This window comes from Coregonus lavaretus (assembly GCF_964263955.1).
Source record: "Coregonus lavaretus genome assembly, chromosome: 7".
NCBI classification, from domain to species: Eukaryota; Metazoa; Chordata; class Actinopteri; order Salmoniformes; family Salmonidae; genus Coregonus; species Coregonus lavaretus.
Window position 1 is genome coordinate 5,122,638 of NC_139994.1, and position 12,192 is coordinate 5,134,829.

The 12,192-nt window shown below is 43.7% G+C and overlaps 1 protein-coding gene across 1 annotated transcript; it reads right to left on the minus strand.

Annotated features, from left to right (window-relative positions):
* Positions 1–712: 712 nt before the first annotated feature.
* Positions 713–4,808, minus strand: LOC311132810 (uncharacterized protein). The gene is made up of 4 exons (XM_084166152.1): positions 4,371–4,808; positions 3,760–3,838; positions 3,431–3,640; positions 713–2,265 (listed from the first exon to the last, which is right to left on the minus strand). Exons 1-4 carry the CDS (start codon positions 4,419–4,421, stop codon positions 2,057–2,059), a joined length of 549 nt encoding a protein of 182 aa, XP_084022278.1. The 5' UTR covers positions 4,422–4,808; the 3' UTR covers positions 713–2,056.
* Between the last annotated feature and the right edge of the window lie 7,384 nt (positions 4,809–12,192).

Here is a 12,192-nt window from a genome sequence, read left to right on the forward strand (position 1 = left end):
CATCTCCCTCTCCTGCTGCCTGGCCCTGTCAGTACCAGTAAGGAGTCTCTGTGTTGTGCTAAGTGGTTGTGATGTTTTGTATACCATGTTCTCATACTCAGCTATGTCACTCAAACATGTTCACATAAATCTTAAGACACCAACAACAGAGTGCATTTTAATTTGTTATAAAACACAATAACATACAGTATTAACACCCTAACATGATCTCTAACATCGACAGTGTTTGTTTAGATTTAGATTAGATTAGATTAGGAATTCCTGTCCAGGATACATCAGGATATATCTCAGCTAATTTCTCTAACTAGTTAATAGCTATACTCACTATACAATACTTAAACACTATCTATAACCAGTCATAATCTGTGGCACTCCAAGACCAGGATCAGCCGACCCCTGCAGGAGAGTGTTTTCTAACAGTGTAGGTCCATTGTGTGCTTTTACGTGATAGTAAAAATAGCCTACATTGATTCCCAAAATATTTAAAAGTGACATTTATAGATTCTGTGTCAGCAGAGGTCTCTCTCCTCTCAGTGTGTGTGAAAGAGTACCATCCGGTAAGAGGTGGACCCATAGAGTTGCCAGTGCAAGGTGTAAGGAACAACTGTCGCTAGGTCCCCGGTAAGAGGAACAACTGCACTAGGTCCCCAGTAAGACGAACAACTGCACTAGGTCCCTGGTTAGAGGGGGATGGCTCAGTAGGAGACAGGGGTAAAAAAACTCAGGTTTATTGCCAGGAGAATGGGAGATAGTGATTATAAATGCTATCTATAAAGGAAGAGACAAATGATGTATACATTACACAGTGGAATAGCTATAAAGATATAGCAACAGTAATGAGAAAAATACTACCGGGATAATAGCGTGATATGGCACGAAAACAGACCTCAATCCAGGGATGGAAGATGTTGCTGTAGCTTATTCCTAATTATCCCAATATCCGAAATGACAAATTGAGAAGATAGCAATACTGCTAGTTTTTAAGTAGACTGCCTTTATCCTCCTCATTCTAAGCTAGCTAATGCTAAAGGATTCCATTAAAATAGAATACCTACCGTTGGAGTGAGTAGCTACCGGAAGTGTTGTGGAATCCAATGGGTTGCTTTAGCATTAGCTAGGCTAGTGTGCTGACGAAAAAGGCAGTTTAATTAAAAACTAGCAGTATTTCAATCTTCTCGATGCGGTAACACATGGCAGCCAAATTGAATATCTAAATTACCTTGCAGCTGGCGGCCATCTTAGGCCTATAGGTTTCAATGGCAAGTAGGCCTAGAGTGTAGCCTAACTATTGGCCACAAAATAACTACTCATAACTCGACCATAAGTGTATAACCAGCATATGTAACACAGCTTATTACATACAGGTGAAATACTAACCAAGTTATACTGGATAACAGTTAGGAATAGTGGTGACCAAGAAGATTGTAACATTGGATTACAACAGGTGCATAAACGTATACACAAAGGCACACTGGCTCCACAAAGTCCACTTGCTTTGAGCAATGACGCACACACACTAGAGGAGTGAAGAGGAAAGGTGTCCGCAGGTGGTCGTCCTTGGATGGAGAAGTCCAGAGGTGAAGGAAGAAGCACAGGGATACAGGAGTATCCACTCTCTCTGTGCCGCTGGAGGAGGACACTGAGGTCAGAGCAGCCTAAACTGGTCCAAACCAGGTAATTGCCTTGGCTAGATAAGTCTGGTGATCAGAATCATAGTTGGCAGGCTACATGGCAACCAATCAGGGGTCAGTTGGCCATGGTGGTGAGAAAGTTCTACAGCCAGACACCTTGGCATCGGGAGTAGATTGTCTGAGTGGGCTGCAGAAACGTCTACGTTTTGTGGGAGCCACAGGGGATTTTCCACAGTGTGTGTCAGGCCAGTCCTGCTATCTGTGCGGCCTCAGTTTGCACCTCTCCAGCCTGCTGGCGGTAACCTAGCGAAAGCTCCCTCGCCCTTCTCACTTCCTGCATGGTTTCAATCAGGTTCTTCTCCAGCCTACAGCGGTCCTGATGGGTTGGTGCCACCTCCCTGACCCTCTCCGCCATTCGCTCCTCCTCATTCAGCAGCCAGCCTATCAGCTCCTGGAGCTTGGGTCCCCGCGGTGCTTATTGCTTTGGCGCCCTGGGAAATGCCCCAGAGCTCCTCCTGAGCCAATCGGAGACGGCTAGGTGGAGACTCCTCCCCCTCGACCGCAGACCTCAGCGGAACCACTGAGAGAGAGAAGTCATACCCCTTCATCACCACGGTTACACTGCAACTGTCCTCTGGAGAGAGAGAGAGAGAGAGAGAGAGAGAGAGAGAGAGAGAGAGAGAGAGAGAGAGAGAGAGAGAGAGAGAGAGAGAGAGAGAGAGAGAGAGAGAGAGAGAGAGAGAGAGAGAGAGAGAGAGAGAGAGAGAGAGAGAGAGAGAGAGAGAGAGTGAGAAAAGTTATAAGCCTTCATCTGTAGACTTACCCGGTAACTGTCATATGGAAGGGAGAGGGAGTGAGGGAGGTAAAAAGATTAGATTAATTTATTAGTCACAAGCACAGGGTTGTAGATGTAATTGCAGGGTACAGTAAATTCTTCAGCTCTGAGCTCCAACAGTGCAGGTCAAAAAGAGAAGTGAATAAAACAATAATTAAAAAAAAAGGTAAAATAATAATATATACATATTGACTGTAACAATAACAAATGTTCATTGGGGGGTGGGGGGCAGGGTAAATGTCCTGTTGGGGGGGGGGGGTGGGGGTAGAATGTTCCAGAGGGAATGTCCAAAGGGGGTAGCAGCGGGGGGGGGGGGGGTCCGTGTGGTTTGACCATTTCAGCCTCCCCTCGGAGATGTTGTACAACTAGGAACTTTATGTCCGCGGCGGCCCAGTTCATAAGGGATGTGGGGGTGCCTAGGCCTGGTTCCTCCTGAAGTCCACAATCAGCTCCTTTATTTTGCTGACGTTGAGGGAGGAAGTTGTTTACCCTGGCACCATGCTGTCAGAGTGCCTACATCCTCTCTGTAGGCCGTCTCATCGTTGTTGGTAATAAGGCCTTCTACTGTCGTGTCGTCAGCAAACTTGATGATGGTGTTGGAGCTGTGTGAGGCCAGGAAGAGAGAGAGGACTGGCATGGCTCTGTTATGCCTGTGTGGTTTCTTTGGGGGGTTTTACTATCCTTGTGGGGACCAGAAGTCCTCTCAAGGATAGTAAAACAAGGAGGAATTCGGACAAGTGGGGACATTTAGCTGATCTCAAGGAAAAAAAGGCTATTTTAGGTTTAGGGGATAGGTTTAGGGTTACAAATAGGGTTAGGGTTAGGTTTAAAGGTTAAGGTTAAGGTTAGGGTAAGGGTTAGGGTAAGAGGTTAGGGAAAATAGGATTTTGAATGGGAATCAATTGTTTGGTCCCCACAAGGATACTAAAACAACCATGTGTGTGTGTGTGTGTGTGTGTCTCACTGTGCTCCTCTTTGATCTTCCTCACACACTCTGTCAGAGTCAGGTTGCTGTCATTGTTACAGTCGTAGGTGCATCGCAGAGAGATGATGCGTTCCTTCATGGCATCATAGCTCTCCTGTTGTTGGTTGAACGTCAAGGCTACATCAGAGAACTGCTGGTCCAAGTCTATCACACCCACACGCTTCGGGACCAACAGACCACTCCGACTCACTGAAACACACACACACACACACACACAAAAACAGAGTCAATAACACACACACACACACACACACACACACACACACACACACACACTTGTAATATGATGGTAATATGTGTGATTGAACCTGTGGCTGCTGGTTGAGGCTGTCTGGCCGACTCTGGTTTAGCTGATTTTGAAGGCTCTGTGTGAAGTAGGGGCTGTCTCTGTAACACACACACGTTCCACTGTGTGAGTGAGGTATGGGCGGGATATATAAATCCAATCAATGTCTAACACTGTAACAACAGACCTATTATATTCAGTAGTCTGTGTTTTACTCAAGTGGGTAACATTGTGACATAACACTTCCTGGTGCAGAAACATGCAGTGCGCTATTACATTGGTTTGTTGTAAACATGATCTGATCAAGCTTATTATTTGAATGTAGCCTAACGCATGTCTGATTAATTTTACATTTTAGTCATTTAGTAGACACTCTTATCCAGAGCGATTTACGGAAGCAATTAGGATTAAGTGCCTTGCTCAAGGGCACACTGACAGTTCGGGAATAAGAACTTGCAACCTTTCGGTTACTGGACCAACCTCTTAACCGCTAGGCTACCTGCCGCCCGTGCTTATGTGTCTGATTCCACAAATGATGTTCCCTCGGGAAAAATAAAGTTCTAGGCCACTTTGTTCCTGTGTAACCTAACCTCAGACAATAAATCACGTTTCTTTCCTGTTCCTATACAATACCTCGTCGTTGTCTTCGGAAGGAGTGACACAGCAACAGAATAGCACAGACATTCTCGCTGAAATGATCCCGAGACCCAACAGTTAATCCTCGCAATCAATATCTCTTTATTCGTTTTCTCCACAATCTCTCTCAATCTCTCTCTTTCTCTCTCTTTATCCAGGTCAATACATCTCTGCCCCGCATTCCTGGTGACGTCACCTGTCATGGGACTGGATTTGCGGAATAGTTTTCTAGCTGTGGCAATAGATAGAGGACAGGTGCACCCACCGGATACACTGGAAGTGTACAGTACAGGTGAAATGCATAGCGATAAGTTTTAGCATTCAACAGTAAACACAGACATTTGACACGTCAGCTCCGTCTTTTTCAGTAGTGCATTTATGAAACGACAAACCGTAGGCCTACCTGCAGCAAATAAACTTTTCCCAATCCAGAATGAAAACAGACAAGCGGAGGCGGTCTGTAAACCGGCAATAGAGGGCGATATTTGACAGCCGCTGCCACTGATTTTACCACAACAGGAACCCAGAAGAAAGGAGAAACTGAGCAGTGCTAGCCGGCTAGCTAACACATAAAATCAGAACCAACTCTTCTTGACTTCTTCTGTCAGCAAACTAAGCGGCAGGTAGCTTAGTGGGTAAGAGCGTTGTGCCAGTAACCGAAAGGTCGCTGGTTCTAATCCCCGAGCCGACTAGGTGAAAAATCTGTCGATGTGCCCTTAAGCAAGGCACTTAACCCTAATTGCTCATGTAAGTCGCTCTGGATAAGAGCGTCTGCCAAATGACTAAAAAAAAAAAAAAAGCGGCACGCATTCTATAGCAAGCTAAGTTAGCATAACTGCTAACACCAAAACAAACACAGGCTGTGCTGTGGAGTGGACTTTGGCAGCAGCAAAAGCAGTGGGTTATAGCTACTATTGCAAGCTAGTCTGCTTAGACATACACATTATTATTTTGAAAATGTTGACAACCCCTAACTGGCCACCTAATGTAGTAGCTAGCAGCTATGGCCAGCACCTAATGTAGTAGCTAGCAGCTATGGCCAGCACCAGCATGACTTCTGCAGCTGCAACAGGAGACAAACCCTCAGCTTCAGGCTCCAAGAAGAAAAATGAAAATAAGTTGGCTAGAGACGAGTTTAGTTTCCTGTCCAGTACCATGGGCATCATGTACAACCTGAGGACACAGGTGTGTGAGTGAGCTTGTGTCTAACAGTGTTTTCTGCAGGGTACTGTACATGATGTGATCATGGTGATGTGATCTTGGTGTTTCAGGGCAAACAGAGTGGTGCTAGCTGCTCTCGGTGTGTGTGTGTGTGTGTGTGTGTGTAACAGCGGTCGGTGTGTGTGTGTGTGTAACCTCTCCTGTGTGTGTAGGTGGGATGTGGTACCACCTGCTATCCCCAGAGGATTGGGAGGAGTTGGGAGAGAACAGTTGACTGCGACGTAAGAAACACGACTACAGGATTGCTCTGTTTGGCGGCTCCCATCCATAGTCCTGCAGATACTTCAACCCTAAGGTACACACACACATACACACCTATCAGATTACGTCCTTCAGTCAGAGCCAGTCTGTAGTCCATTTGTGTCATTCAAATATGTGGAGATGGTAACAAAATGGCTGAATCATTTCAAAAACGGTGTGTGTGTGTGTTGAGGACTACAGCTGGTCAGACATCCGTCCGTTTGAGAAGCGTCGTGATGCCACGGTGGTGTTCTGGGATATTGTTGTCTACATTCTGGGAGGATCTCAGCTGTTCCCCATAAAGAGGATGGACTGTTACAACATACTGAAGGACAACTGTTACTCCAAACGATGTACTGGAAGTGTGTGTGTGTGTGTGTGTGTGTGTGTGTGTGTGTGTGTGTGTGTGTGTGTGTGTGTGTGTGTGTGTGTGTGTGTTGTATTAGAGTCTGAAATCGGAGCAGTGTGACTTGTGTTGCAACACAGAGAAAGTTGTGTGTGTGTGTGTGTGTGTGTTCTAACCTTTTCTCTGTTGTAAACCAGGCCCCCTACACCACTGGACAGTAAAACACACACACACACACACACACACACTAGAGGACAGGGAGGTGTTAGGCTTATGGCTGATCTATATCAGCATTGTAATGTAATGTTCAATACAGAACATTGTATTGAAGTGTGTGTGTGTGTGCGCTAATTTTTGTCAGAGTGTGTCCCTGTGTCTCTGTCCGTCTCTCCCTCTAGGCTGCTCAGCGTGGAACCTGAGTGTTATGACACGCTGTGTGAGTCGTGGCGGACCAGCATGCTGATGCCTCATTGTAGCCACGGCAGAGTGGAGGCCAACGGCCTTATCTACAGTGCTTTCAGAAAGTATTCATACCTCTTGCCTTATTCCACATTTTGTTGTGTTACAGCCTGAATTCAAAATTGATTAAATTGATTTTTTCCCCTCACCCATCTACACACAATACCCCATAATGACAAAGTGAAAACATGTTTTTCGAAATCTTTGCAAATGTATTGAAAATGAAATACTGAAATATCTAATTTACATAAGTATTCACAACCCTGAGTCAATACATGTTAGAATCACCTTTGGCAGCGATTACAGCTGTGAATCTTTCTGGGTAACTCTGAGAGCTTTGCACACCTGGATTGTACAATATTTGCACATTATTATTAAAACAATTCTTCAAGGTCTGTTAAGTTGGTTGTTGATCATTGCTAGAAAGCCATTTTCAAGTCTTGCCATAGATTTTCAAGCCAATTTAAGTCAAAACTGTAACTAGGCCACTCAGGAACATTCAATGTCGTCTTGGTAAGCAACTCCAGTGTATATTTGGCCTTGTGTTTTAGGTTCTTGTCCTGCTGAAAGGTACATTTTTCTCCCAGTGTCTGTTGGAAAGCAGACTGAACCAGGTTTTCCTCTGTGCCTCTTTGCCTGTGCTTACCTCTATTCCGTTTCTTTTTATCCTAAAATACTCCCTAGTCCCTGCCAATGACAAGCATACCCATAACATGATGCAGCCACCACTATGCTTGAAAGTATGAAGAGTGGTACTCAGTGATGTGTTGTGTTGAATTTGTATTCAGGGCACAAAGTGAATTGCTTTGCCACATTTTTTGCAGTATTACTTTAGTGCCTTGTTGCAAAAAGGATGCATGTTTTGGAATATTTGTATTCTGTACAGGCTTCCTTCTTTACACTCTGTCAATTAGATTAGTATTGTGGAGTAACTACAATGTTGTGAATCCTTCCTCAGTTTTCTCCTATTACAGCCATTAAACTCTTAACTGTTTTAAAGTCACCATTGGCCTCATGGTGAAATCCCTGAGCGGTTTCCTTCCTCTCCGGCAACTGAGTTAAGAAGTACACCTGTATCTTTGTAGGGACTGGGTGTATGGATACACCATCCAAACTTTAATTAATAACTTCACCATGCTCAAAGGGATATTCAATGTCTGCCAATATGAGCCCTTTTTTGCGAGGCAATGGAAAACCTCCCTGGTCTTTGTGGTTGAATCTGAGTTAGAAATTCACTGCTCGACTGAGGGACCTTACAGATAATTGTATGTGTGGGGTACAGAGATGAGGTAGTCATTAAAATTTCAAGTTAAACACTATTATTGCACACAGAGTGAGTCCATGCAACTTATTATGTGACTTATTACGCAAAAATGTAGGCTTGCCATAACAAAGGGGTTGAATACTTACTGACAAAACATTTCAACTTTTAATTTTTTATTAATTTCTAAAATTTCTAAAAACATAATTCCACTTTGACATTTTGGGCTATTGTGTGTACACCTGCAACAAAAAAATCGCTATTTAATCCATTTTAAATTCAGGCTGTAACACAAAAAAAATGTGGAAAAAGTCAAGGGGTGTGAATACTTTCTGAAGGCACTCTATGTATGTACAGTGAGGGAAAAAAGTATTTGATCCCCTGCTGATTTTGTACGTTTTCCCACTGACAAAGAAATTATCAGTCAATAATTTTAATGCTAGGTTTATTTGAACATTGAGAGACAGAATAACAACAAAAAAATCCCCCAAAAATGTTATAAATGAATTTGCATTTTAATTAGGGAAATAAGTATTTGACCGCTCTGCAAAACATTACTTAGTACTTGGTGGCAAAACCCTTGTTGGCAATCACAGAGGTCAGACGTTGCTTGTAGTTGGCCACCAGGTTTGCACACATCTCAGGAGGGATTTTGTCCCACTCCTCTTTGCAGATCTTCTCCAAGTCATTAAGGTTTCAAGGCTGACGTTTGGCAACTCAAACCTTCAGCTCCCTCCACAGATTTTCTATGGGATTAAGGTCTGGAGCCACTCCAGGACCTTAATGTGCTTCTTCTTGAGCCACTCCTTTGTTGCCTTGGCCATGTGTTTTGGGTCATTGTCATGCTGGAATACCCATCCACGACCCATTTTCAATGCCCTGGCTGGGGGAAGGAGGTTCTCACCCAAGATTTGACGGTACATGGCCCTGTCCATCGTCCTTTTGATGCGGTGAAGTTGTCCTGTCCCCTTAGCAGAAAAACACCCCCAAAGCATAATGTTTCCACCTCCATGTTTGACGGTGGGGATGGTGTTCTTGGGGTCATAGGCAGCATTCCTCCCCCTCCAAACACGGCGAGTTGAGTTGATGCCAAAGAGCTGGATTTTGGTCTCATCTGACCACAACACTTTCACCCAGTTCTCCTCTGAATCATTCAGATGTTAATTGGCAAACTTCAGACGGGCATGTATATGTGCTTTCTTGAGCAGGGGGACCTTGCGGGCGCTGCAGGATTTCAGTCCTTCACGGCGTAGTGTGTTACCAATTGTTTTCTTGGTGACTATGGTCCCAGCTGCCTTGAGATCATTGACAAGATCCTCCCGTGTAGTTCTGGGCTGATTCCTCACCGTTCTCATGATCATTGCAACTCCACGAGGTGAGATCTTGCATGGAGCCCCAGGCCGAGGAAGATTGACAGTTATTTTGTGTTTCTTCCATTTGCGAATAATCACACCAACTGTTGTCACCTTCTCACCAAGCTGTTTGGCGATGGTCTTGTAGCCCATTCCAGCCTTTTGTAGGTCTACAATCTTGTCCCTGACATCCTTGGAGAGCTCTTTGGTCTTGGCCATGGTGGAGAGTTTGGAATCTGATTGATTGATTGCTTCTGTGGACAGGTGTCTTTTATACAGGTAACAAACTGAGATTAGGAGCATTCCTTTAAGAGTGTGCTCCTAATCTCAGCTCGCTACCTGTATAAAAGACACCTGGGAGCCAGAAATCTTTCTGATTGAGTGGGGGTCAAATACTTATTTCCCTCATTTAAATGCAAATCAATTTATAACATTTTTGACATGCATTTTTCTGCATTTTTTTGTTGTTATTCTGTCTCTCACTGTTCAAATAAACCTACTATTAAAATTATAGACTGATCATTTCATTGTCAGTGGGCAAACGTACAACATCAGCAGGGGATCAAATACTTTTTTCCCTCACTGTATGTATGTATGTATGTATGTATGAATGTATGTATGTATGTATGTATGTATGTACAGTGGGGGAAAAAAATATTTAGTCAGCCACCAATTGTGCAAGTTCTCCCACTTAAAAAGATGAGAGAGGCCTGTAATTTTCATCATAGGTACACGTCAACTATGACAGACAAATTGAGAATTTTTTTTCCAACATTAGGGAACACCTGTGCTTTCCATGACATAGACTGACCAGGTGAAAGCTATGATCCCTTATTGATGTCACTTGTTAAATCCTCTTCAATTATTGTATATTGTAGAAGGGGAAGATATTGGTTAAAGAAGGATTTTTAAGCCTTGAGACAATTGAGACATGGATTGTGTATGTGTGCCATTCAGAGGGTGAATGGGCTATGGTAGTAGGTGCCAGGCGCACCAGTTAGAGTTTCTGAAGAACTGCAATGCTGCTGTTTTTTTTAATGCTCAACACTTTACCATGTGTATCAAGAATGGTCCACCACCCAAAGGACATCCAGCCAACTTGACACAACTGTGGGAAGCATTGGAGTCAACATTGGCCAGCATCCCTGTGAAACGCTTTCGACACCTTTTAGAGTACATTTCCCGACAAATTGAAGCTGTTTTGAGGGCAAAAGGGGGTGCAACTCAATATTAGGAAGGCGTTCTTAATGTTTTGTACAGTCAATGTATGTATGTACAGTGCATTCGGAAAGTATTCTAACCCCTTCAATTTCGTTCTTTTGAGACTTTTTCAGAGAACATTTTCTTTTGATTGCAAGCTGTTTTTCCCCAATCATTGCACAAATAAATATACAACTAATTTTATAGAGACATTGGGGATTTTATCAGTGTAATCAGATCGAAAATATTAGGATATGTTATTGTCATTGAACTGACCAGATGTGTAAAATTGTGTTTCCTTTGCCTATGAATTGGACCGCTATTATGTTCTGTCATGCCGACTTTTAGCTGAGAATTTTTTTTGGCACGATAAAAAAACCTATTGCAGACCTCTGCTGTACACTAGTCTATTCTGGGCTCCCGAGTGGCGCAGCGGTCTAAGGCACTGCATCTCAGTGCTTGAGGCGTCACTACAGAATCACAACCGGCCGTGATTGGGAGTCCCATAGAGCGGCGCACAATTGGCCCAGCGTCGTCCGGGTTTGGCCGGTGTAGGCCGTCATTGTAAATAAGAATTTGTTCTTAACTGACTTGCCTAGTTAAATAACGGTTAAAATACATTATAGTTTAGTTGGGATAGGAGGGTTAGTGTCGTAGTAAATATATAATGTTATAGCTTGGTCTGACTAAAATCTTGTGCATGACCCATTTTGTGTTGGGCCTTTGTATTCAATACAATGCACAAAAGAGTCCTATCTTGTCAGCCTTATCAGCAGGTGGCTAAGGACAACACCCACGCCATAGGTCTCTCAGTTCTTCCAACTCACGAGTTCTTGCTCTGAGGACACACACACACACACCCCCACACACACACACACATACACACACACACACACATACACACACACACACACCAATGCAACAGTGATACTAACCTGGAGGGGACCTCGCCCAACTCATCAGGACCAATCAGAAGATCAGAACTACTAGATTCAACCTACTTCATTTTATTGTATAAAATGTCAGCACACAATGTTTCGGGGCTCTCTCAGATATCTCCCTACGAGATTGACGAACGGGTCCGTGCACGCGATTCCAGATATCTTTACCTCTGAATAAACTGCCTTATATTATACCATTATCCACCTTGTCCAAAAGTCTCTACTTGGTCTCCGTTCTCCAGTAAACTTGTTTTATCAACATTAGTCATTTTTTTGTCTCGCCTAGGGCGGCAGAACGTCCAGGGCACATACATTTTTTGGGTTCACGTGCGTGGGAGGTCCGTACCGGGTAGAAATTAAATCTACTTTCAACCCTGATATAAACTATGTACTCTTTTCTACACTATACATTATTATTATTCTGGAGAATGGCTGTGTCGCTGACCAATGCCGCCATGGAAAAACATACGCTATTGGTGCCTTCAAGACAACTGGGAACTCGGAAGAATACGAGGTCAATTCATGACGTCAGTGATCTTCAGGTCGGAGAGTCGTTACTCGAGAAAGATGCCTGAGTTTCCGACTTGGAATTCCGAGTTGGATGACCATTCAAAACGATTTTTCCCAGTCACAGCTCGTTTTTTCCACGAGTTCCCAGTTGTCTTAAACGGATTGAAGTCAGAGATTTCCGAGTTCCGAGTTGTTTTGAATGCAGCATTAATATCTGATTTTTAAACCTAACCTTAACCACACTGCTAACATTATTACTAACCATAATTAACTAATGACAACCCAGTTG

Coding starts and splice junctions, on each gene's coding strand:
- LOC311132810 (XM_084166152.1), bottom strand. CDS start 4,421: ATGTCTGTGCTATTCTGTTGCTGTGTCACTCCTTCCGAAGACAACGAC. Junction 3,839..4,370: donor CTTCCGAAGACAACGACGAG/GTATTGTATAGG, acceptor TGTGTGTTACAG/AGACAGCCCCTACTTCACAC. Junction 3,641..3,759: donor GCCTCAACCAGCAGCCACAG/GTTCAATCACAC, acceptor TGTGTGTTTCAG/TGAGTCGGAGTGGTCTGTTG.